The sequence below is a fragment of the Aquarana catesbeiana genome, linkage group LG04, assembly GCF_042186555.1.
Source record: "Aquarana catesbeiana isolate 2022-GZ linkage group LG04, ASM4218655v1, whole genome shotgun sequence".
Classification (NCBI taxonomy): Eukaryota; Metazoa; Chordata; class Amphibia; order Anura; family Ranidae; genus Aquarana; species Aquarana catesbeiana.
The window spans coordinates 439,776,299-439,803,639 of record NC_133327.1 but is presented as its reverse complement, the minus strand read 5'-3'; the positions used below and the strand labels follow the sequence as shown (position 1 = coordinate 439,803,639).

Genomic DNA, 27,341 nt, shown 5'->3' with positions numbered 1-27,341 from the left:
TTGGAACATCCTTAAAAAGAAAGAACGCACTGATGAGCTCAGCAACACCAAAAGACCCGGAAGACCACGGAAAACAACTGTGGTGGATGACCGAAGAATTCTTTCCCTGGTGAAGAAAACACACTTCACAACAGTTGGCCAGATCAAGAACACTCTCCAGGAGGTAGGTGTATGTGTGTCAACAATCAAGAGAAGACTTCACCAGAGTGAATACAGAGGGTTCGCCACAAGAGTATGGAGAAGGAAAGGAAGGAAAGGAACTGCTCATGATCCAAAGCATACCAACTCATCAGTGAAGCGTGGTGGTGGTAGTGTCATGGTGTGGGCATGTATGGCTGCCAATGGAACTGGTTCTCTTGTTTTTTTTGATGATGTGACTGCTGACAAAAGCAGCAGGATGAATTCTGAAGTGTTTCGGATAATATTATCTGCTCATATTCAGCAAAATACTTCAGAACTCATTGGACGGCGCTTCACAGTGCAGATGGACAATGACCCGAAGCATACTGCAAAAGCAACCAAAGAGTTTTTTAAGGGAAAGAAGTGGAATGTTATGCAATGGCCAAGTCAATCACCTGACCTGAATCCGATTGAGCATGCATTTGACTTGCAGAAGACAAAACTGAAGGGTAAATGCCCCAAGAACAAGCAGGAACTGAAGACCGTTGCAGTAGAGACCTGGCAGAGCATCACCAGGGATGAAACCCAGTGTCTGGTGATGTCTATGCATTCCAGACTTCAGGCTGTAATCGATTGCAAAGGATTTGCAACCAAGTATTAAAAAGTGAAAGTTTGATGGATGATTGTTAATCTGTCCCATTACTTTTGGTCCCTTAAAATGTGGGAGGCACATATACAAACTGTTGTAATTCCTACACTGTTCACCTGATTTGGATGTAAATACCCTCAAAGCTGAAAGTGTGCAGTTAAAGCACATCTTGTTCGTTTCATTTCAAATCCATTGTGGTGTATAGAGCCAAAAAGATTAGAATTCTGTCAACGTCCCAATATTTATGGACCTGACTGTATATAGAGACATATACATAGTAGGTGAGGTTGAAAAAAGACACAAGTCCAACCTATGTGTGTGATTATATGTCAGTATTATATTGTATATCCCTGTATGTTGTGGTCCTTCATGTGCTTATCTAATAGTTTTATGAAACTATCGATGCTCCCTGCTGAGACCACCGCCTGTAGAAGCGAATTCCACATCCTTGCCTCTAAAGAACCCTCTATGCCAGTGGTTCTCAACTCCTGTCCTCAGGGCCCACTAACAGGCCAGGTTTGCAAGAAAACTGAAATACATCACAGGTGATATCATTTGCAGTGATTGCAGTATTGTAGTCTGCATCTCCCCAAGGTAATACTTAAAATCTGGCCTGTTGGTGGGTCCTGAGGACTGGAGTTGAGAACCACTGCTCTATGCAGTTTAAGGTTAAACCTCTCTTCTGCTAATTTTAATAAGTGGCCACGTGTCTTATTAACCGCTTCAGCCCCGGAAGATTTTTTCCCCTTCCTGACCAGAACGTTCTTTGTGATTCGGCACTGCGTCGCTTTAACTGACAATTGCGCGGTCGTGCGACGTGTCTCCCAAACGAAATTTACGTCCTTTTTTTTCCCACAAATAGAGCTTTCTTTTGGTGGTATTTGATCACCTCTGTGATTTTTTTTTTTTTTTGCGCTATAAACAAAATAAGAGCGACAATTTTGAAAAACGCATTATTTTTTACATTTTGCTATAATAAATATCCCCCAAAAATATATAAAAAACATTTTTTTTTTTCAGTTTAGGCCGATCGTATTCTTCTACATATTTTTGGTAAAAAAAAATCGCAATAAGCGTTTATTGATAGGTTTGCGCAAAAGTTATAGCATTTACAAAATAGGGGATAGTTTTATGGCATTTTTATTAATAATTTTTTTTTAACTAGTAATGGCAGCGATCAGCGATTTTTATTGACACTGCGACGTTATGGCGGACATGTCAGACATTTTTGACACATTTTTGGGACCATTGTCATTTATACAGCGATCAGTGCGATTAAAAATGCACTGATTACTGTGTAAATAACACTGGCAGTGAAGGGGTTAACCACTAGGGGGTGGGGAGGGGTTAAGTATGTCCTAGGGGAGTGATTACTAACTGTAGGGGGATGGGCTAGCAGTGTCATTACTCTGATCACTGCTCCCGATGACGGGGAGCTGTGATCAGTGACACTTGTCACTAGGCAGAACGGTGAGATGCTGTTTACATCAGCATCTCCCCGTTCATCCTCTCCGTGAGGCGTTCGCGGGTATCCCCACGGCGATCGAGTCCGCGGGACCCGCGACCCGACTCACGGAGCTCCCAGCCGGCGCGCGCACGCAATGGCACGGCGGGGAATTCAAATGGACGTACCTGTAAGTCCATTTGCCCATCCGTGCCATTCTGCTGACGTACATCGGCGTGCGCTGGTCGGGAAGGGGTTAACCTCCCTTCCACAGAAAAGTTTTATCCCTATTGTGGGGTCACCAGTACGGTATTTGTGAATTGAAATCATATCTCCTCTCAAGCGTCTCTTCTCCAGAAAGAATAAGTTCAGTGCTCTCAACCTTTCCTCATAACTAATATCCTCTAGACCCTTTATTAGCTTTGTTGCCCTTCTCTGTACTCTCTCCATTTCCAGTACATCCTTCCTGAGGACTGGTGCCCAGAACTGGACAGCATACTTTAGGTGCGGCCGGACCAGAGTCTTGTAGAGCGGGAGAATTATCGTTTTATCTCTGGAATTAATCCCCTTTTTAATGCATGCCAATATTCTGTTTGCTTTATTAGCAGCAGCTTGGCATTGCATATCACTGCTGAGCCTATCATCTACTAGGACCCCCAGGTCGTTTTCCCACCTTGATTCCCCCAGAGGTTCGCCCCCCAGTCAGTAGATTGCATTCATATTTTTGCCACCCAAATGCAATATTTTACATTTTTCTACATTAAACCTCATTTGCCATGTAGTTGCCCACCCCATTAATTTGTTCAGATCTTCTTGCAAGGTTTCCACATCCTGCGGAGAAGTTATTGCCCTGCTTAGCTTAGTATTGTCTGCAAATACAAAGATTGAACTGTTTATCCCATCCTCCAGGTCGTTTATGAACAAATTAAATAGGATTGGTCCCAGGACAGAACTTTGGGGTACCCCACTTTCCACTCCTGACCATTCTGAGTACTCCCTATTTTTCGCCACCCTCTGAACTCGCCCTTGTAGCCAGTTTTCAATCCATGTACTCACCCTATGGTCCATGCCAACGGACCTTATTTTGTACAGTAAACATTTATGGGGGACTGTGTCAAATGCTTTTGACAAAATCCAGATACACTATGTCTGCATGCCTTCCTTTATCTGGATGGCAACTCACCTCCTCATAAAAGGTTAATAGATTGGTTTGGCAAGAACGATTCTTCATGAATCCATGCCAATTACTGCTAATTATATCATTCTCATTACTAAAATCTTGTATATAGTCCCTTATCATCCCCTCCAAGAGTTTACATACTATTGATGTTAAGCTAACTGGTCTGTAATTCCCAGGGATGTATTTTGGGCCTTTTTTTAAATATTGGTACTACAAGGCTTTTCTCCAATCAGCTGGTACCATTCCAGTCAGTAGACTATCAGTAAAAATTAGGAACAATGCCAATCTGGCAATTACTTGACTGAGTTCCCTAAGTACTCTCGGGTGCAAGCCATCTGGTCCCTGTGATTTATTAATGTTAAGTTTTCCAAGTCTAATTCTAATTCTGTCCTCTGTTAACCAAGGAGGTGCTTCCTGTGATGTGTCAAAAGGATAAACACTGCAGTTTTGGTTACTGAAGCCCCCCGATTCCCTCGTGAAGACTGAGAAGAATAAATTCTGCATTTCCTTTCCACAGAGTTGTCAGTGTCTGTGGAAAGGAAAGCCAATTACCGGCTTTCCAGTTACAGGGGACATTTACGCTGATCGGGGCACTGATGATCAGTGAAGCCTCATTAGCGCACATCAGTGAAGAAAAATTACTGATTTGCAAAATTTTTGGTCTTTTCATTTGTTTAGCAAAAAATAAAATAACCTAGTGGTGATTTTAAATACCACCAGAAGAAAGCTCTATCTGTATCAAAAAATGATCCAAATTTCATATGGGTACAGTGTTGCCTGACCGCACAGTTGTCATTCAAAGTGCGACGGTATTGAAAGCTGAAAATTTGGCCTGGGCAGGAAGGGGGTGAAAGTGCCCAGTATTAAAGTGGTAATATGTGACATCTGAACATAAACTTGCAGTTTTATAGAGAACATCCTAAACCATTGTGCTGTGCAACAAAACAAAAAAACTCCAAGTTCCCTGATCGTGTATAAATGGGGCAATCCACGTAATCATCTTCTTTGTAATCTTTTTTTCTGTCAGAAACGCATGATCATCTTAAAACATTTGCTGAAGAACAGAGGTTTTCCCGACTCCATCTCATGGCAATAAAACTGCTCTGCTCACCTTAAAGGCTAAGGTCACCTTCTTTTTTCTAAATTCCAGCTCCCCTGTGCACCAATATAGCATTCATGTAAAAATTATCAAAGCTTTTCATAAAATCGACATAGATCGACCTTACTGTCCTCCATCCATGATCCCAAACGTATCTATTGCTTCTGTCTTACGTCCTCATAGACTGTAGGTTATGACACAGTAAGGAGTTGACCAGCTGACCTCATTCGCACACACACACACACACACACACACACACACACACACACACACACACACCATCATCCACCCAGCTGCATGTTTTTTAAATGAGATGCAATCAATCAGTGATCACCCTTCTCACTAAATACACAATATACAATCAGAATGCATAGTGTATGGTCATCTTTATACAAGTACATAGAAGAGAGTGGACAGAAACACTCAGCTGTCAAGCCCCGTTCACATCTCTACATAGGAGGAACTCTCATTCCCACATGCGGTTTTTTCTTTTTAAGAGTGGAGCTTGGTGTGTGTTTTTTTTTTTTTTTTACTGCGATTTTTGGTGCAGCTTATTTCTGAAAAGCAAGGAAGCACACAGATGTGAATGGAGCCTCATTGTTCTTGTGTTATCGCACCACTTTCACTTTCAGGCCCCATTCACATCTAGCATAGTGGGAGTGAACATTTTGTGTCTCGTTTTTCCTGTGACACGCATAGGGCAGCCTGCTAATTTAAATGGGCTGTGCTATATGTGGCTTATGGGACATCTTGCCGTTTTTTGTGGGTTGCGTGTTTTTTACTGTGCGTACTTTGCAGCATTTGCCACTCATTTTTTCACATGCCAAAATGTGTGTTTGCTTCTTTTTGGTATGTTGTTAACAATTAATGGCACTGAAAGCGCAACTAGTAATTTTAGGCGTATTAAGGTGGCCATACACTATACAATCTGATTGTACAATCTCCTTTAGATCCACTATCAATTATGTAGTAGTGCAAGGGCATGCCTGATTGGATATAGTGATTGGCTAGATAGGTGTTTCCTCCTATTGTATAAATTTGGTAAATCTAAAGGAGATTGTACAATCAGATTGTATAGTGTATGGCCACCTTTTATACACCTAAAATTACTAGTTGCGCTCTCAGTGCCATTAATTGGTTGGTAATGGTACACCAAACATAGAAGCAAACACACATTTTGCCATGTGAAAAAACTAGTGGCAAATGCTGAAAGAATGCACACATTTACAAAGAAAAAAAACACAAACTGCAGTGTAACGTCTTAAAATAAAAACAAATGGTGCAGCCTTGACTTTTTACGTACCTCATAAAGCCTGACCCTAACACTCCCAGGATGTTGCTAAGTGAGGCCTAGCTATTGTTCACCATCACAGGAGTGAGCTGTCAAAGGCTGAGCTCAGAACTACTGCATCAGAGGGGAGAGAAAGCGCATGTGAGGGGGTTTGAATCAGAAAGAGCTCACTCCTGTGATGGTGAAGATGAACAGTAATAGCAGGAGCTCACTTAGCAACATCCTGGGAGTTTTCAGTTCAGACTTTGAGGTACATACATTTCCTACACCTATAGCAAGGGCATTATCCAATGTTGGTCAAAGCTGCTCAGTTTGTTTTCATCCTATAGATGTCCCTTTTCTGCATAGGCATTTTTTTTTTTTGTAGAAGTGAACTAACCCTTTTAAGTTATAGGAGGTCTTGTATCACTTGATATACACTCACTGGCCACTTTATTAAGTACACCTTGCTAGTACCAGGTTGGACCCCCTTTTGCCTTCAAAACTTCCTTAATTCTTCCTGGCATAGATTCAACAAGGTGTTGGCATCATTCCTCAGAGTTTTTGGTCCATATTGACATGATAGCATCATGCAGTTACTGCAGATTTGTTGGCAGCACATACATGGTACGAATCTCCCATTCCACCACATCCCAAAGGTGCTCTATTTGTTTGGCGTCTGGTGACTGTGGAGGCCAATGGAGTACAGTGAACTCATTGTCATGTTCAAGAAAACAGTTTAAGATGATTTGAGCTTTGTGACATGGTGCATTATTCTGCTGGAATTAGCCATCAGAAGATGGGCACACTAGTCATAAAAGGATAGACATGGTCAACAACAATCCTCAGGTAGGCCTTGGCTTTAAACGATGCTCAATTGGTACTAAGGGGCCCAAAGTGTGCCAAGAAAATATCCCCCACATCATTACACCACCGGCTTGAACCGTTAATACAAGGCAGGATGGATCCAAGCTTTGATGTTGTTTATGCCAAATTCTGACCCTTCCATCTGAATCGAGCTGAAATCAAGACTTATCAGAACAGGCAATGTTTTTCCAATCTTCTATTGTCCAATCTTGGTGAGGCTGTGCGATTTGTAGCCTCCGTTTCCTGTTCTTAGCTGATAGGATTGGCACCTGGTGTGGTCTTCTGCTGCTGTAGCCTGTCTGCTTCAAGGTTCGATGTGTTGTGCATTCAGAGATGCTATTCTGCATACCTTGGTTGTAATGAGTGGTTATTTGAGTTACTGTTGCCTCTCTATCATCTCACAGCAGTCTGCCCATTCTCCTCTGACATCAACAAGGCATTTTCGTCCACACAACTGCCGCTAACTGGATATTTTCTCTTTTTCAGGTCATTCTCTGTAAAATCTAGAGATGGTTGTGTGTGAAAATCCCAGTAGATCAGCAGTTTTTGAAATACTCAGACCAGCCCGTCTGGCACCAACAACTATGCCATATTCAGAGTCACTTAAATCCCCTTTCTTCCTTATTCTTATGCTCGGTTTGAACTTCAGCAAGTCGTCTTCATCACGCCTAGATGCCTAAATGCATTGAGTTGCTGCCATGTGATTGGCTGATTAGTCATTTCTGTTACCAAGCAATTGAACAGATGTACATAATAAAGTGGCCGGTGAGTGTATAAAGGGTTAACAAATTCCACAGTCAGGTTCAGATGTGTTAACATACATGGTAGAAAAGGGGTTGATCTCACAACCGCAACTGAACCTGGCTGTGAAAGTTTCACCCCTTTATACATCAAGTGAGATTAGACCTCCTCCTATAACTTCAGGGGTCTATGCTTAAAGTGAGCAGTTTGATTGGCATGAGTTGGGTGGAGCACCTGTTCTGAGCACAGCAAAAGTATTTTAAGAATATCACGTTTCTGACACAGAAAAAGTTAAATAAGATCATTGTGTGGATTGCAATTTTATTTATACATAATCTGGGAATTTGTTCTTGTGGTTTTTTTGTTTGTTTTTTTTTGACTGCACTCTGTTTTTCCCACATTTGTATTTTTTGTTTTGATTGATGCACGGTACAATAGTATTCAGATGTCACATATTAATCATTTTTACTATTTATTCTTCTTTATTGAAAGATTTTTTTGGATAGCGCTGCATTTTATTTGAGTGTGGCTTGTCTGTCAGCTGGCTGTCCACATACACTCTTTTTGTTTGTTTTGCATACAGTAGTAACCTTTTTTTATTTTTATTCAGTGAGAGTAACTAATTTTTGAGATTAGCTGGAAATTCAAGCTCTTGGTAACAAAATGAAAAAAAAGGTTTGATGTGCAAGGTCCTATACAGAAAATGTGTAGGTTAGTTATTTATTTAAATGATTTTTGTAATTTTGGAGCATTTTTGGGCTAAAAGGGCTGGGAGTGCGATTTTTTTTTTTTTTTAATTAATATTATTTAGCGTAAGTTGGGAGAAATGTTCTAAATGGGAGGAGGTGCCCCATAGCAGTTTTTTTTTACCTAACAAGACTTCTGTGGAACTATAGGGTTCCTCCAGAGATTGCATTTGTTTCTTTGTGCAATGGCAAATTGACTTCTTTCCAAGACGGTGGCGGCATAGTTCCAGAAAATAGTTTTATTCTGTAGAGGGCGAGGATCATTAAATCTACCGTGTGGTTTAGACCAGCTAGAACCACCACATCCCTTCCTTCTCTCTTAGAACTACAACTTGCTAAACCTGCAATTGTACCATTATTTGCAGATAATTTTGGGTAAAAGTGAGCGTGGGTGATATATACATTCAGAATGTGAAAGTTTAGTTTTGATTCTGGAGTTGCAGCCTAAAAAGCAGGATCTAAGAGAATATTGAAGAAATTAAGATGTTTCTATTCTCTATATACCAAAATACCAGCATTTTGTTTGTATATATTTTACACTACACAAGCTTGATATTTGGAATATGTGTAACAGGGTGTATTGCTACTGAAGAAAAGTTCTCTGCTCAGGCTTTGTCCTTGCTGTTTTGGCATTGCTCTCTGGCAGTTTTTCTTCTCTCCTGCTTGTGGTTTTTACTGCAGTGGAAATGTTCAGGCACAACTTCACTTTCAATAAATAAAAAAAAAAAAAAAAAAACTACAGTGGAACACTTTTTGCTATTAAATGGCTTTCAATATGTAAATTAATATTTTATTGTGGAAGATTAGCAAACCATTTAAAAATGTATATTGTGTTTGCATGATTCTTATGATCACAATTTGCCATTGCACAAAGAAACAAATGGAATCTCTGTATTTAAAACCCACAACAGAAACATCTTCAGTATAGCTGTTAACCTTTTTTGCTAAAGAGTTTGAAAGGTGAACACAAAGCAGATAGCTAAAATGCACAAATGAAATGTATACAAGAGTTTTTGCCAGCCAAAGAATTTGTATTTGTCAATTTATGCATGAATCTTTTTTTATTTATTTATTTATTTATTTATTTTTTTTTTATGCAGAATTTTTAATTAATTTTATTTTTTTGCAATTTTAATTTTTTGAATTAGAAAAAATGGCTAGATCAATATTTTCACTAGTATCCTGGGAAAAACATTTTTAAATTGTGCTGATGCTCAATGTGGCCCTTATCAGCATTCTGAAGGCACAGGTGCTTTAGGAGCCTGAGGCAGACTGGGGACTTGTTCACGTCATATTTGCATAAAAACTTATGGAAAAACCATGCAGATTTGACTTGCGTAGAATATTTTGGGCTCGTTCACACCATGTGCAGAGATGTGTGTATTTCACTTCGTAAGTCTGTGTGCCTGGTTCACACCATAACACTGCTGTCACATGAGCGTTTTTTTCTGCGCAAATATGCAACATAACTTCTCTACAAGGGCTCAGAGAAAACAATTGTTTTCTATGTGCCCTGTGCACACCAAAATGTTGATGTCACTTTTTTCTTCTGTGCAGTAAAAATAGGATTTTTTATTACAGCTTACCTGTAAAATCCTTTTCTTGGAGTACATCATGGGACACAGAGCCTTAAGTAATTACTTAACCACTTCCCGACCGGCGCACGCCGATGTGCCTAGGCTGAATGGCATGGACAGGCAAATGGGCGTACAGGTACGTCCCTTTAAATTTGCCGCCATGCCATCGCATGCGCGCCAGCCGGGACCTCTATCAGTCGGATCATGGGTCCCGCAGACTCGGATCGTCTCACGGGGAGGAAGAAAGGGGAGATGCTAATGTAAACAGGCATCTCCCCATTCTGCCTAGTGACAGTGTCACTGATCTCTGCTCCCTGTGATCGGAGCAGAGATCAGTGACGTGTCACACACAGCCACGCCCCCAGGACACACTTAACCCCTACACTGCCCTCTAGTGGTTAACCCCTTCACTGCCAGTGTCATTTACACAGGAATCAGTGCATTTGTATAGCACTGATTGCTGTATAAATGACAATGGTCCCAAAAATGTGTCAAAATTGTCGATGTGTCCGCCATAATGTCGCAGTCCCAATAAAAATCGCAGATCGCCACCATTACTAAAAAAAAATTATTAATAAAAATGCCATAAAACTATCCCCTATTGTGTAAACGCTATAACTTTAGCACAAACCAATCAATCGCTTATTGCGTTTTTTTTTTTTTACCAAAAATATGTAGAAGAATACGTATCGGCCTAAACTGAGGAGAAAATTTTTTTTTTATATACATTTTTGGGGGATATATATTATAGCAAAATGTAAAAAGTAATGCGTTTTCTTTCAAAATTGTCGCTCTATTTTTGTTTATAGCGCAAAAAATAAAAACCGCAGGGGTGATCAAATACCACCAAAAGAAAGCTCTATTTGTGGGAAAAAAAGGACATAAATTTTGTTTGGGAGCCACGTCGCACAACCACGCAGTTGTCGGTTAAGCGACGCAGTGCCAAATCGCAAAAAGTGCTCTGGTCTTTGGCTAGCAAAATGGTCCCAGGCTTAAGTGTAATGTGTTATGAGCCACCTTCAGGTGTTGACACTGGCAAACCCAATCAAAGGAAGTTTACTCCCTGTATAACCCCTCCTCCTTCCAGGAGCACATCGGTTTTTGTAGCAAAGCAATATACTTAAATCCCAAAAAAGAGGGGCGGGACCTCTGTGTCCCATGATGTACTCCAAGAAAAGGATTTTACAGGTAAGCTGTAGTAAAAATCCTATTTTCTTTATCGTACATCATGGGACACAGAGCCACAGAGTAATTACTTAACGGGATGTCCCATAGCAATGCCACTTGAGGGGTGGGAGAAACAACCCGCAGGGTACACCCAGACTTGAGAATCTATACTGCTGCTTGCAGTACACTGCGCCCGAAGGCGATATCCTCATACCTCTTTACATCAACCTGATAAAATTTTGTAAATGTATGCACTGAAGACCAAGTTGCGGCCTTACAGATCTGAGCCATGGAGGCCTGATGACGCACTGCCCAAGAAACACTAACTGACCTGGTAGAGTGCGCCTTAACTTGAAACGGGGAAATCTTACCCCTTAAATCATAGGTCTGAATTATTTGCCGAATCCACTTAGCGACAGTGGATTTCGAGCAGTTTTCTTTAAATAGATTTTCACTGCTCTCACTTTATCAAGACAATGTAGTGACTTTTCTTCCCTGGAACATGGTTTTGGAAAAAACGATGGCAGAACAATATCTTGGTTCAGGTGAAAACCTGAAATCACTTTTGGCAAAAAGCCTTGACAAGGGTGTAACACCACACTGTTCTCATGCAAAATCAAATATGGCTCTTTACAAGAAAGAGCAGCCAATTCTGAAACTCTCCTTACTGAGGATATAGCAACCAAAAATACCAACTTCCTTTTCAGAAGGACTAGGGGAATCTGTTGTATCGGTTCAAATGGCTGTTTTTGTAACATAGACAAAACTAAGTTCAAGTCCCAAGGGTTCAAGGGAGGTTTGACGGGCAGATTAAGCTGCGCCACCCCTTGTATAAAGCCCCGGACTAAAAAATGAGTAGCAAGCGGTCTTTGAAATAAGACCGATAAAGTGGAGACTTGGCCTTTAATAGTACTTAAGGCCAATTTCATTTCTACCCCTAATTGTAGAAAGGCAAGAATTCTGCCTATGATATATCTCCGAGGGTGCCAACCCTTGGATTCACACCAGGAAACGTAAGCCCTCCAGACTCTATAATCTACAGTTCTGGAAGCTGGTTTCCTTGCATTAATCAGGGTAGAGATAACTGACCCGGAAAGCCCACGTTTCTTTAGAATGTGGGCTTCAATAGCCAAGCCGTTAAATTTTGAGAGCGTAAGGAAGGATGGAATATCAGTGCCTGAGAGAGCAGATCTGGCCGTAGTGGGAGGGATCATGGGCCCTTCACTGCCATCTTTATTATTTCTGCGTACCATGACCGTCTGGGCCATGCTGATGCCACCAGAATTACCAGCTTTCTTTCCAGCTTGATCCTGCAAAGAAGTTGAGGCAGCAGCTGAATAGGGGGGAATGTATAGATCAGTGAGAACTGATCCCATGGGGTTACCAACGCATCCGTTCCGCATGCGAATGGATCCCTTGTTCTGGCCACAAAGTTGACCAACTGCATGTAGAAGATCCATGTCCAGAGTCCCCCATCTCAGCAAACAGCCCGAAATATGTCGGGGTGAAGAGACCGTTCCCCTGGGAATAACTTCTGGCGACTTAAGTAGAACGCCTGCCAATTCTCTACTCCCGGAATGAAGACTGCTGAAAGGCATGGGACATTCCTTTCTGGCCAAGTTAGAATATGGTTCACCTCTCTCTGTGCTGAGAGACTTTTGGTGCCCCCTTGGTGATTGATATAGGCCACAGCTGAGGCATTGTCGGATTGAATCCTGACAGGACAAACCCGAAGGTCCAGGCTTTTAGAGCCAGACGTACTTCACGAATCTCTAGGATATTGATGGGCAAGATTCTTTTGGTTTTTGACCACTGTCCTTGGACAGTTGTCTTTTCTAGTACTGCTCCCCAGCCTGAAAGTCTGGCATCCGTTGTTACCACTTTCCAGATGACTGGTCTGAAGGATCTTCCTTTCAGCAGATTCTGGGTTAGTAACCACCAAGTGAGGCTTTGGGACACTCTTGGGGAGAGCTGCATTGGTAAGTCTAAAGCTTGAATTGTTTTGTTCGAAGCAGACATGATACTGTTTTGCAACAGTCTTGAATGGAACTGGGCATAGGGAACTGCTTAGAATGAAGCCACCATGGTTCCTAGCAACCTCATGCAGAGGCGAATGGAGGGATTGCCATTTGACCTGACCCTCCGCACCAGTTCTCTTATGGAGTTGATTTTTGCCTGGGCTGTGTCTATGAGCAGACCCAATCCAACCTTCACCCATCACGGCGAGCTGCGTTTAGCAAACCTTCAAGGACCGGGTCCCTAAAATGGGGTTCCAACTGCCTTGAGCCCTGTACAAAGCACCCCATCAGGAAGTTTTAGTTAATGTAACAAGACCTAAGCCCTGGGTTCCTGGGGTCCAGCCCTACAAAGAGAGGCATTACAGGCAAAACCTTGTGCTTTGGATACAAGGTCCCAGGTACCGTCCATTTTGGGCCTCAGTGGCACTTTGGATGGATCTGGTTTCTTTCTATGGAGGCTATTTAAATCCAGCATGGATCCCTCCTGGAGCTCCTCAGAGTACTTCTTCACTCGTGACCAACACCTTAGACACTGTCGAAAAAACTGATGTGCTTCTGGAAGGAGGAGGGGTTATATAGGGAGTAAACTTCCTTTGATTGGGTTTACCAGTGTCAACACCTGAAGGTGGCCTATAACCCATTAAGTAATTACTTAAGGCTCTGTGTCCCTTGATGTACGATAAAGAAATACATATGTGTTGCAGATTTCTGTGCAGAAAAAGTAGAAGTATGAGAACAGTGTTGTGGTGTGAACAGGGCACATAGTGAACAATTATTTTGTTATTTGTGCCCTTGCAGAACTAGGTTCCAAAAAACTGCAAATAGTGTGAAGAAGGCCTAGCAATACTTTTTGTATGCAAAGTATTAAAAGACCTTTATTTTCAAGAATTTCTGAATCCCAATCTAATTTGGAACATACTGAAGACTAGTGATAGACAGATAAATGGATCTTCATTGGAGTTTCTGTAGTTAAAAATATAGCATTGAATGTTGGTTGTTTTTTTCCTTTTAATTAAAAACAAAAAAAAATGCCCATTTTTTTGCAGGTAAAAAAAAGTGCATTTAATTTTTTTCTCCTAGGGAATCTGCAGAGCATTGCACTCACAATGCAATGTCCAGTTCCTGCAGACTCTTAGCACAGCTCTCTGCTCGTGCGACCTGACAGTTACCTGAGAGCAGGAAGATCAATGAACTACGATTATGCTCACCAGCATCCTCACAGCTCATTGAGAACTACAAGCCATCAGCCGCAATGGCTGATGGTACTTGTAGGTATTCATTCATGGGAAACTGTAAAATGAATGACGCGGCTGTGCAGAAAACCTCCCACACAGCCGCTGTTTTCAAATAGTGACAGCGGGTGCAAGGAAAAGAGGATCCCCGGCTTACTGTCACAGGAAGGCTGTAGGGGATCCAAAAGTGAACTTATCCGTTTAACCTTTTAGAAGCTGATATTGATAGATCTCCAGCGATCTTGCATATGTATGCGTTTATTTTTTTTTTCCTCCTTTTCCATCCTCTTTCTGTTTTAGTAATCATCTTTGCACAGTTAAGATAAAATAACCCTAAATTGCCCTTAAGTTTTCTTAAATGACACTATTTTATTCCCTTGTAGATCAAAGGTCCACTGTCAAAACGCCAAAGAATGTTCCAGACACGGAGGAAGATGAGGGAGCTCATTGGAATTGCACTGCATGTACTTTTCTTAACCATCCTGCCTTAAACCGTTGTGAACAGTGCGACATGCCAAGGCATTACTGAGCCAGTAGGTCTAATTTCATAGAAAATTCAAGAAGAAAAGCATCATTTTAAAATATGGTGCATAATATATGCACCATCTGGTTGTTTACCACTGGTAAACGTCAGCCACGGAATAATACCTCAGTGTTGTTTTGTGTGCAGCTGGATTTTTTCCTCCTAAATCCTCTCATCGGTGTAAGACTAATGAACCTGGTTACCAGCTGCCACCTGTACCATGTACAGTATTACAATTGACCCTCTCAGAAGAATTCTCACTGTGCTCAGTGTTCTGGGTCCTTACTACTTAATGTTACTGGAGTGGTTTGGAGATGCAAAAGTGGCTCGGCTTTTTATGTCTCCATGAAGCAAGGCAACATCGTCGGGTGGCAAATGAAAACACAAAAAATGGAGGAAATGCAGTTTTATGTGGCCTCTTCCTACCACCTGAACAGAGGAAGGACTTCAGAGTTCAGTGGATTAGGTTCCTTGGGAACCTCCCTTCACTTGTGAAACCAGCATCAGTACAATCAATTTCTAACCAGAAAAGACTGCATGCATTATCTGTACGATACAGTGAAATTACCCACAGCTCCTGCTCCCCATTGTACATAGCTCAGAAGCCTGCTTTAAGTGATATGTTGTCCCTTCTTTTGCCCACCTTTATTATTTTTCTGTACTTCTGTATGTATAGTGTAATAGGGTTTTTGTTAGCATTTTCTTTTATCCTTTTAAATCTTTTGGCACAGTTAATGTCCTTTTCTAAAGCTTTTCTAAGAAAAAAGTGCCTTAAATGAGTAGTAGGAGGGAGAAAAGCATTGTGCATAATTTCCCATACACTCTCTCCCCCATAAAAATGTCTGTATATGCTGATGTCCTGTGAAGACATGTGAAAAAAGGATTTAAGAAGGCATCTCTTTGTAAGGGTATACCAGTCATTTTCTGTACACATTGAATTTTACAGTGGTTGACTGTCAGCAGCCAAATCGTTTGTTTTCACGTTTTTATACCACACATCTAAATATTTCATGCTTAAGATCTTCAGATTATTCTGTGCAATAATGGCATCCCTTAATTAAATTGATTACAAATCATAGACAAACACAACATCATGGACTACTTAAAATTTTCATGCAGGCAGTTTCTGCAAAGCTGCAATTGATATAGTTACTTTTTAATTTTTTTTTTATAGAACTGTACTTTCAGTATTAACTATTTTGCTGAAAAGATCGATTGAGACTCTGCCTGCTTTGTTCAAAAGTTGCGTTGGACGCACAAAGATTATTGTCTTTCCTTTTTTTTTTTTTTGTACTAATTGCCTGGAATCTGTGGCATTCCTCTTTCTAGAAGATTGTTGCCACTTAGAAAACAGACATTCACAATTCCATTTCAGCCTTCCCCAACAAAATGGTCAATTATGATTTTGAAGACATTTCGAGAATAATTGTGGGCTTTAAAGCTGTAATTTATTGAACAGCTTTATTTAATACAGATTTAAAGCCCTAAAGCTTGAGGAATACCACACATCTCATAGTTTTTTCACTCTTATTTGAAAAGGAAAACTCACTGCTTGGCATCTCAAAACCTGTACATATTTGCTGCTTTTTATTTAAATGTTAATAGCAAACAATTAGATGAGCAGTTTTTGGTGGCTTAGTCTTCTAATAGAAAATGTCATCCAAAGTCATCCACTGTAAATGACTGAACACCTTAAATTGTTGTTATGATATTTTGTACCATTGAGCGATAATGTGATATGCCTTACTCTTTAAGGCTCTTCATTGTGTTGCAGAATACATTTCTAGGTAACGTGAGTGTTGAAATGGCTTGTGATGAGTTTAAGCCTTCCAGCACTGTAATGGGGCTAAACAGCAGAACCAAAGCACTTAGAAGCAATACTTTTTGTTAAAAAGACCATTTTTCAGCTTCATCTGCAGTTTTCTGTGAAGATTGACAAATCCGTTTTTACTTGTTTTATTAATAAAACCTAATTTGGATATCTTGAGTTTATGGTTTTGTGATTTAGCTGGGTAAACAGTCTTTGTAACAGATAAGTTATTTATAAAAATTAAAAAAATATATATTCTAACTGGTCTTGGTTTGTGGACTTGTTTTTCATCAAACAATTAAGAGCAGAAGTAAACTGTAGCAATATTTACTGACTTACCTCTGTGTGTATGTAGAAGTGTATATGTATATTGTGAAGAGTTTCGGGGTTTTTTTTTTTATATGTGGCTGCACTATATTGTCAAATATATTGGGACACCTGCCTTTACATGCACATGAACTTTAATGGCATCCCAGTCTTAGTCTGTAGGGTTCAATATTGAATTGGCCCACCCTTTGCAGCTATAACAGCTTCAAGTATTCTGAGAAGACTGTCCACAAGGTTTAGGAGTGTGTCTATGGGAATGTTTGAACATTCTTCCAGAAGCGCATTTGTGAGGTCAGGCACTGATGTTGGACGAGAAGTCCTAGCTCGCAGTCTCCATATGGACCTGGGTCACAGGGTCCAATATGAACCCTACGGACTAATAGTGAGATGCCATTAAAGTTCATGTGCGTGTAAAGGCAGGCATCCAAATACTTTTGGTAATATAGTGTAGCTGCAGCCCTATGAACCTTCTGCTGTGCAGCTTCTCTGCGGTGAAGGCTCCCAAATCCTTACTGGATGATTTCAGTTCTTATTGATGTGGTTAGTACCATCTTAGGTATGGAAGTGCAGCATGTTGCTTCAACAAGTGATGTTATTAGTCTAAGATCTTTGAGAGGCTCCAAGGCAAAACCTTTCTAGCACGCACCTAGTTCAAAGCTTTCTGAACAGAGCCTGGAAAACAAACTTTTTTTACACCTCCTAAATGTTTTCCAGACAGATATCTGTTTGATAAGGCCCTTATTAAAAAGTTTGCTTTCTTTAGCGTACATCACGGGACACAGAACCACAGTAATATGGGTTTTATGACATCTTCAGGTAATGGAAACTGGCACACCCTAAACAGGAAGTTCAATTCCCCCTACAACCCCTCCCCTTACCGGGAGTACCTCCAATTTTTTCGCCAGTGTCTTAGGTGTTGGTCACGAGTAAAGATGTGCTTTGCTGAGCTCCACTGGAATATTCCTTACTGGGGCAAGCCATGCAACCAGATCCATTCAAAGTGTCTTTTCCAGACCGAATTGGATGGTACCCGGGTCTCGCATCTGAAGAAATGAGGTTTTACCTGTAATGCTTCTCTTTTTAGAGAGCTGGACGCCAGGATCCAGTATTTGGTTTTTTCAGCCATATTCCTGGTGGGGTGCTTTTTACAGGCCCAGGGCTGTGGATCCTCCGATAAAATGGGGGTCCCAGTCCCTGAAGGTTTTTTAACGGAGCCCACCATGAGAGGTGAAGATTGGGTCTGTTACCACAGAACCCTGCAGCTGGATAAGGTAAGGGAGATTCCTAAGGAATTTTTCTAATTCTTGTGGGTTTTCTCCTTTTAACCACTTACTGGCCACTGTATATATACGTCATTACTTTAAAGATGGATATCTCGGTAACGGCAGCAGCTGCTGCCACAACCGAGGTATCCATCTTTAGGGCCGGCGGTTCTGTACACGATAATGGTGGTCTGTGCAGCGGGTTCGCCGCGAGATCACCGTTCTTGGCGGCGGGAGAGGTGCCGCCGCTCTCCCGCGCCTTCCGCCGCTTACCGGAGCCGTCGGTAGCGGTGGAGGCGATCGGGTCCTTTCCTTTCCTCAGTATGGAGACGAGTGAGGCTAAGATGGCGCCCACCCGTCTCCATACCATAGGACGGCCGGAGCGTCATCATTACGTCAGCTCCGCCCACTTCTCTTAAAGGCACATTTTTTTTGTGTCATTTTTTTTTTTTAAACGACTTTTTTTTCTAAATATGAGATCTGAGGACTTTTTGACCCCAGATCTCATATTTAAGAGGACCTGTCATGCTTTTTTTCTATTACAAGGGATGTTTACATTCCTTGTAATAGGAATAAGTGATCCAAATTTTTTTTTTTTTTAAACAGTGAAAAAATAAATAAAATAAAGTAAAATAAAGTAAACACTGTACCCAAACAAATTTTTTATCATTTTGTTCCCACAAATAGAGCTTTCTTTTGGTGGTATTTGATCACCTCTGCGGTTTTTATTTTTTGCGCAACAAATAAAAAAAGACCGAAAATTTTGAAAAAAAACAAGTTTTTCTTTGTTTCTGTTAAAACTTTTTTGTAAATAAGTACGTTTTCTTCTTCAATGACGGGCACTGATATGGCTGCACTGATACGGCGGCACTGATGGGCACCGATGAGGTGGCACTGACGGGCACTGATGATGGGCACTGATAGGCGGCACTGATGGGCACTGATAGGTGGCACTGGTATGCGGCACTGATGGGCACTCATAGGTGGCACAGATGGGCACTTATAGGCGGCACTGATGGGCACTCATAGGTGGCATTGATGGGCACTCATAGGTGGCACTGATAGTTGGCACAGATGGGCATGGATGGGCACTGATAGATGGGCACGGATGGGCACTGACAGGTGGCATGAATGGACACTGATAGGTGGCACTGATGGCACTGCTTGTTTGCAGTGATGCCCCTAAGGGTGGCATTGCTGGGCATCACTGCAACATAATGGTGCCAATCAGTGCCCATTTGTGGGCACTGATTGGCACAGATTTGGCACACTGGGCACATGTGGATGGCCATGGGGTACATACCTGGCCATCCACATGTTGCCCCTTCCCTGGTGGTCCTAGTGGCGATCCCTGGTGGTCCAGTGTGGTGATCTGCGGGGGGGCTGCGCTGATAAACAATCAGCGCAGACCCCCCCTGCCAGGAGAGCCGCCGATCGGCTCTCCTCTAATCGCGTCTGTCAGACGCGAGTGAGGAAGAGCCGATCAACGGCTCTTCCTATTGACAGCGTGATCAGCCGTGATTGGACACGGCTGATCACGTGGTAAAGAGCCTCCGCCGGAGGCTTTTTACCAAGATCAGTGTAGCGGTGTGTCAGACTGACACACCGCTCCACCGATCTCCGCGATGCGCGCCCCCGGGGGCGCGCTGCGGCATGTTATCCTGCTGGACGTCATATGACGTCCAGTCAGGAAAACAGAACCACTTCCCGGACGTCAATCCGCTATAGGGCGGGCGGGAAGTGGTTAAACATGTAAACACCTAAAATCCAAAACGAGGCTGGTCTTTAAGTGGTTAAGTAAATGTTGTCATGCCTATAGTCACCACCAGGGGCTGTCGAGCACGTACCTGATTCCATGCTTGTCAGTCCCGCTCTGTGTACAAGCTGCACGCTTCCTCCGGCCCAGGCTCCAGGTAAAGTCATGGGAAAGGGGGGTTCTTTTCTCCCAGGAATGTCCCCTCACCTGGATAGCTTTCCTCCAGGCAGAGGGAGCATGGCATTAGACGGCGGTGTGCCGCGCCGCCACCATTATGGAGGTTCCCAGGTTCGGCAGTCCTCCTCCATGAGGTCCGGTCAGGATTGGAGCCCGCTCACGCAGTAAAACTTTCTATTTTAAAATAGATGAGGGAGGGGGCGGGGCTTATCGGCGTTGGTGTGCTTCAGCGTCCAACGCGGGCTGTATAGCTATAAAATGCACCTTTTTCAGGTGCATACAGCTAGGATGGACACAGAGCGGACCGGTGGCATGTGAGTGGGTGACACAGGCATTCCCAGGCACATTTAAATAAAGCATCAGGCTAAGCTTAATAGCAGCGGCAGTTGCTGGACTATTGCTTAGCAGTGGGTGCATTTTTTGGTGGTACCTCTGCGTTTGTGCTCAGCACTATGACCAGAGGAGGTGGTTCAAATGCCACAAAGACAAAGGACACAAAGGGGTCACCCTCAGGTCCTAAGGACCCTCCCTCTGCAACACCATCCCGTACTAAGGAGGTTGGTCAGAGTGAGTCATCGGGGGCTGCAATTGCTTCCAACACTTCAGCCCCTGTCTATATAACTGAACAGGTTTTCTCCTCAGCTATGAGTGGTTTAGAGGAAAGATTTGTGGCTTTAATCACATCTTAACAGAGTGGAAGAAAACGCATTAGGTCCCCTTCTACCACCCAGGATCCTCAAACGGAGGAACTGTGGGAGGGGGAAGATGAATCCCCCTTATGGGACTGTGAACAGGCTGATGATTCCTCTTCCAAAGAATCAAGTGGGGAAGGACCTTCTTCAGCTTCACATGCTGAGAAGCTGCTGGTGCATTTTCTTACTGAAATGGTCCGCTCCACATTTAAGCTACCCTTAACGGAGTCGGTTGAAGAGCCCACTTCCTGTTTGGGTTCACTAAAGCCTCCGCAAGCCTTGCATGCCTTTCCTGTTCATTCATTACTAGAAAAGCTTATGTATTCTGAGTGGAATCACCCAGATGAAAACTTTTTAGTAGGTAAAAAATGCTTAACACTTTATCCTATGGAGGAAATATTTACTAAGATGTGGAGTATACCAGCAATTGATGCTGCTATATCCTCTGCAAATAAAAGTTTGACTTGTCCAGTTGACAATGCGCAAATGCTTAGAGATCCAACTGATAAAAAATTGGAATTCCTGTTAAACATTTTCTCCCTGGCAGGTTCAGTGGCTCAACCTGCAGTGGCGGCAATTAGGGTATGTCAGTCCTTGAGAGACCATTTGAAACAGGTACTCAAGGTGTGACCTGAACAGCAGGCCCAGGAATTAGCTGAGCTGCCAGCAGCTTTGTGCTTTGCAATTGACGCAATCAGAGATTCTATTCTTCAAACCTCTCACCTTACGCTTGGGTTAGTACATATGCGTAGAATCTTATGGTTAAAAAGTTGGTCAGCCAAAGCGTCATGCAAAAATCTCCTGGCTGGTTTTCCTTTCTGCGGTGAAAAGCTGGGGAGGATTTGGACAAATATATCCAAAAAACATCAAGCGGGAAAAGTACCCTTTTGCCAGTTAAGAAAAAGAGTAAACGTCCCTCATTTAAACGGGCTCTTTCTCCAATGCCAGGGGCATCAGCCTCCAGGCAGTCGCAACGGCCTCCACCGTCGGGTTCAAGAGGTAAACCTCAGGGTCAACCCCAGGGACAAAAGAAGTCCTGGGGGAAAAAACCTGCAAGACAGAACCCTATAGCCTCTTTATGAAGGGGCGCTCCTGCTCGCTAGAGTGGGGGGAAGACTTCTGCAGTTCTCAAAGGTCTGGCAGGAAGAATTTCGGGACAGATGGGTGGTTTCCACAATAGCTCTAGGGTACAAACTAGAGTTCCGAGAATTCCTGTCTCAGGTCAAATGTCCCCAAAGATCCAGATAAAAAGAAGTCTGTTTCTAGCGTTAGACCGACTTTTGACGCAAAAAGTGATCATGGTGGTTCCTGTGGAAGAGCAGCGTTCAGGGTTTTATTCAAACCTTTTCACAGTACCAAAGCCAAATGTGGATGTCAGACCCATTCTGGATCTCAAAGATCTAAACCGGTTCCTGAAGATTCGCTCTTTTTGCATGGAATCAATCCAATCAGTAGTCTCCATCCTAGAAGGAGGAGAGCTTCTGGCATCAATCGACATCAAGGATGCATACCTGCACGTACCTATTTTCCCCACTCACCAGAAGTATCTGCATTTCAAATTAGAAGGACTTCATTTTCAGTTTGTAGCCTTGCCTTTCGGTCTAGCTACTGCACCTCGGGTGTTTACAAAACTTTTAGCCAGATTAAGGACTCAGGTTACAACAATAATAGCATACCTGGACGACCTGCTCTTAATAGATCGGTCGGTAGTCCGCTTGGACTAAAGCGTAGTCACCACAGTCAACTACCTGGAATACCTAGGTTGGGTCATCAACCTAGAGAAATCTTCTTTAAAGCCAGTAAGAAGATTGGAGTACTTGGGTGTGGTCATAGATACAGCCCAGAAGAAGGTGTTTATACCCCAGGCAAAGATCAGCGCCATAAAGGAGCTGGTCCAAGGGGTCAGGGCAAAGAAGGGTCCTTCCATTTGCCTTTTTATGAGGTTGTTGGGGAAGATGGTGGCTTCATTTGAAGTAGTTCCCTATGCTCGGTTTCATTCAAGACTGCTGCAAAACAGTATCCTATCAGCCTGGAACAGGAAGGTTCAGGCACTAGATTTACCAATGCGTTTGTCACCAAAAGTGCGCCAGAGCCTCAGTTGGTGGAGGATATCCGAGAATCTGCAGAAGGGGAAATCCTTCTTACCGGTTACCTGGAAGGTGGTAACAACAGATGCCAGCCTTTCAGGTTGGGGAGCAGTCCTGGAAGAAGCGTCTGTCCAAGGGAAATGGTCCAGAACCGAAAGGACCTTGCCCATCAACGTTCTAGAGATTCGGGCAGCGCGTCTAGCCTTAAGGGCCTGGACATTCAGGTTGCAGAATTCTCCTGTCCGGATTCAATCCGACAATGCCACAGCAGTGGCTTATATCAATCACCAAGGGGGCACCAGAAGTCAGGCAACCTAGGGAGAGGTAAACCATATCCTAACCAGGGCAGAAAAACGTGCCGTGCATTTCGCCAATCTTCATTCTAGGGGTAGAGAACTGGCAGGCAGACTACTTAAGTCGCCAGCAGCTGTTCCCGGAGGAATGGTCCCTTCACCCAAACATATTCCTGGCTATAGGCCAAAGATGGGGGAACCCGGATGTAGATCTGTTTGTGTCCAGGTTCAACAACAAGATTGACAACTTTGTGTCAAGAACAAGGGATCCACTCACATTCGGAACAGATGCGTTGGTGACCGCATGGGATCAGTTCTCACTGATTTCTGCATTCCCTCCTATTCTGCTGCTACCTCGACTTCTTAGCAGGATCAAGCGGGAAAGGAAGTCTGTAGTTCTTGTGGCCCAGAAGATCTTGGTATGCAGAAATAGTAGATGGTGGTAGGGGCCTTGTGGACCCTACCGCCACGTCCGGATCTGCTGCCGCAGGGACCGGTGTTCCATCCTACTTTACAGGCGCTGAATTTGACGGTTTGGCTATTGAGACCTACATTCTAAGGAATCATGGGCTTGGCTTTCAGGCTCAGTGATACCTACCTTGATTAATGCAAGGAAGCCAGCTCCCAGAGTCATTTATTATAGAGTCTGGAAGGCATAGGTTTCTTGGTTGGAATCCTAGGAAGTATGTCATAGGTAGGATTATTGCCTTTCTGCAAATAGGGCTAGAGCTGAAACTGGCCTTGAGTACTATCAAGGGCCAGGTCTCAGCCTTATCAGTATTGTTTCAGCGTCCGCTTGCTTCGCATTCTTTGATCCGGAAAGGAAAAAATATGGAATCGCCCTGTAAATTTTCATTACAAACACTAACACCTGCATCAGATTAAATCTGCTTGTTAGTATGTAGGTAAAAAGGAGTGATCACACCTTGGAGAGCTGTTGCAACAAGTGGACTGACATGAAGCATGGCTCCAACACCAGAGATGTCAATTGAAAAAAAGGAGAGGATTATCAAACTCCTTAAAGAGGGTAAATCATCACGCAGTGTTGAACAAGATGTTGGTTGTTCACAGTCGGCTGTGTCTAAAATATGGACCAAATACAAACAACATGGGAAGGTGGTTAAAGGCAAGCATACTGGTAGACCAAGGAAGACATCAAAGCGTCAAGACAGAAAACTTAAAGCAATATGCCTTGAAAACAGAAAATGTACAACAAAACAAATGAGGAACAAATGGGAGGAAACTGGAGTCAACATCTGTGACCGAACTGTAAGAAACCGCCTAAAGGTAATGGGATTTACATACAGAAAAGCTAAAAGAAAGCCATCTCTAACGCCTAAACACAAAAAAACAAGGTTACAATGGGCTAAGGAAAGGCAATCGTGGACTGTGGATGATTGGATTTCTGTCTTGACGCTTTGATGTCTTCCTTGGTCTACCAGTATGCTTGCCTTTAACCACCTTCCCATGTTGTTTGTATTTGGTCCATGTTTTAGACACAGCCGACTGTGAACAACCAACATCTTGTTCAACACTGCGTGATGATTTATCCTCTTTAAGGAGTTTGATAATCCTCTCCTTTTTTTCAATTGACATCTCTGGTGTTGGAGCCATGCTTCATGTCAGTCCACTTGTTGCAACAGCTCTCCAAGGTGTGATCACTCCTTTTTACCTACATACTAACAAGCAGATTTAATCTGATGCAGGTGTTAGTGTTTGTAATGAAAATTTACAGGGTGATTCCATATTTTTTTCCTCAGAATTGAGTGATTCCATAATTTATTCCCTGTTCTATAAATCTAACTGTTACTGGCCACCACAATTATTTTTCTTGATTTCTTTTAGTGTTTCTTAAAGCCAGAAAGTTTCCATTTGAAATGCCTTTAGTTTTTGGCCATGTCTGTGATCTGCTTTTTTTTCTACAACAATAAACAACTGAAGGAACATCCTCGGGGACTGGTGATTCCATAATTTTTGCCAGGGGTTGTAGATCTATGTTTAACCCAACCATGTTTGAAGCTGTTTACTGTCTCACTACCTCTGTTGGTAGTTTTATTCCAATCATCAACTACCCTTTCTGTAAAATAATATTTTATTTTACATCTAGAAATAGTAAACTGCAGTCTCCATTGCTTTGACCAACCTCCCAGCAATGCCAAATCATGTTCTATGTTAGACACCTCCAGAGATATCAACCCTATTGCACACCTTTGTGTCGTCAGCAAAAAGACATACCTTACCCAACAAACCTTTAGTTATATCACTTACATATAGGTTAAATAGAACAGAACCTGGTATCTGTCCTTTAGCCAGCTGCATATCTACTGAACCACCCAAGGATTAAGTCCTAGCTTGTACAAATTTTGTATTAGATCATTATGTGGCACTGCTAAAATCAAGATATGCTATGTCCACAGCACCACCCTGGTCCAAAACACTGGTAATATAGTCCAAAAAATTCAAACAAATTAGTCTGACGTGATCTGCCCTCAGTAAAGCCATGTTGCTTTGTGTCCAGCAAGTTGTGTATTTTTAGGTGATTAATTATCTTTCTTTTCAGGAGTGATTCCATTAACTTGACTACAATTAATGTTAAACTCACTGGCCTGTAATTTCCAGTTTCTACCTTGTTGCCCTTCTTGCGGTTAGGTATATTTGCTGTCCACCAGTCATGGGAAACTTCTGTTAGAAGAGATTGACTAAAAAGAGCCGTTAATGGTCCAACAACTATATCTCAGTTATCTTAGAACTCTGGGATGAATACCATCAGGGCTCATTGCTTTATTAAGCTTTAACCTAGCCAGTACCTCTGTCTCCAGAAATCCTAGAAATGAGCGATCATTACTAGAACCAATATGATTCTCCAGCTTGTTATCGATAGTACAATACATTTCTGAGAAGACTGAACAGAAGAAAATGTTTAACCACTTCCTGTCCGGCCTATAGCAGAATGACGGCCAGGCGGTGGTTCTGTTATCCTGACTGGGTGTTATATGACATCCAGAAGGATAACCTGGCCGCGGGGGGCACGCACCGCGGCGATCGGAGGTGCTGTGTGTCAGTCTGACACACTGCATCTCTGTGGTATGGGGCCTCTGACGGAGACTCCTTGCCACGTGATCAGCTGTGACCAATCACAGCTGATCATCGCGTGAACCAGGCATTCCTCAGTTTTCGCTGAGAGAGAGACGATCAGCGGCTCTCCCTGTCAGAGAGGGAGTCTGTGCTGATAATCAGTACAGCCCCATCAGCTGCCAGTCAGTGCCCTATCAGAAATGGATGTCAGTGCCCAGCAGTAACACCTATCAGTGCTGCCCATCATTGCCACCTGTCGTGTCAATCAGTATCGCCTGTCAGTGCCAGCTATCAGTGCCACCTAGCTGCCCATCAATTCTACATATCAGTGCCCGTCAGTGAAGGAGAAAACTAAATTTTATAACCGAAATGGAGAAAAACTTTTTTTTTTTTTCAAAAATTTGGGTCTTTTTTAGTTTGTTTAACAGAAAATAAAAGCCCCAGTGGTGAGCAAATACCACTAAAAGAAATCTCTATTTGTGGGAAGAAAATGATAAAAATTTAGTTTGGGTGCAGTGTTGCATAACCGCACAATTGTCATTCAAAGTGCGACAGCGCTGAGTGCTAAAAATTGTCCTGGGCAGGAAGGGGTGAATGTGCCTGATACTGAAGTGGTTAAATGCTTTGCTACATCACGGTCTCCCTCAACATATGTGTTGTGCCCAGTTTTCATTTTAGCGATGTGATGTACCTAAAAAAAGATTTTATCTCCTTTCTTAATAGACTTAGCAATTTCCTCCTTTCTGTGCTTTTGCAGCACTGATAATGTGTTTGGTTATTTTTATACTCCTCTCTGTCAGCTACACCTCCCGTTTCCTTGAATCTTCTATATGCTATTTTTTTCCTTTACCATCTTTCTTACCTCTTTATGGAACCATATTGTTTTTTTCTTCCGTTTTATTCTTACTAACTTGCCTATAATCAAATTGCTTCCAGGTTGGTAGACGTTAATAGTGTCCACTGATTATTCCTGTCATTTTTTCCAACCTTTAAGTTCATTTTTTAGAAATGTCCCCATTTCAGCAAAATTTGTCCTTTTTAAAATCTAAAACTTTTGTTTTTGTATATGATTTTTTAGTTCTTGATTTAATATCAAACCAACGACCTTGGTGATCACTAGAACCCAAATTCTCTCCCAACTCAACATAACAGTTGATCCCCATTTGTCAGTACTAGGTTTAGAATTTGATCACCTCGGGTTCGGCTTTTAACTAGCTGTTTTAGAGAAA

At 42.4% G+C, this 27,341-nt stretch overlaps 1 protein-coding gene across 2 annotated transcripts in view; it reads left to right on the top strand.

Annotated features, from left to right (window-relative positions):
- TAB2 (TGF-beta activated kinase 1 (MAP3K7) binding protein 2) overlaps positions 1-16,614 on the top strand; it is a 162,012-nt gene extending 145,398 nt beyond the window's left edge. For both annotated transcript variants that reach the window (XM_073627441.1, XM_073627440.1), the window contains exon 8: positions 14,494-16,614. In XM_073627441.1, the coding sequence (XP_073483542.1) occupies positions 14,494-14,639 (146 nt within the window). In that variant the 3' untranslated portion in view covers positions 14,640-16,614. The remainder of the gene's footprint in view (positions 1-14,493) is intronic.
- Positions 16,615-27,341: the final 10,727 nt, after the last annotated feature.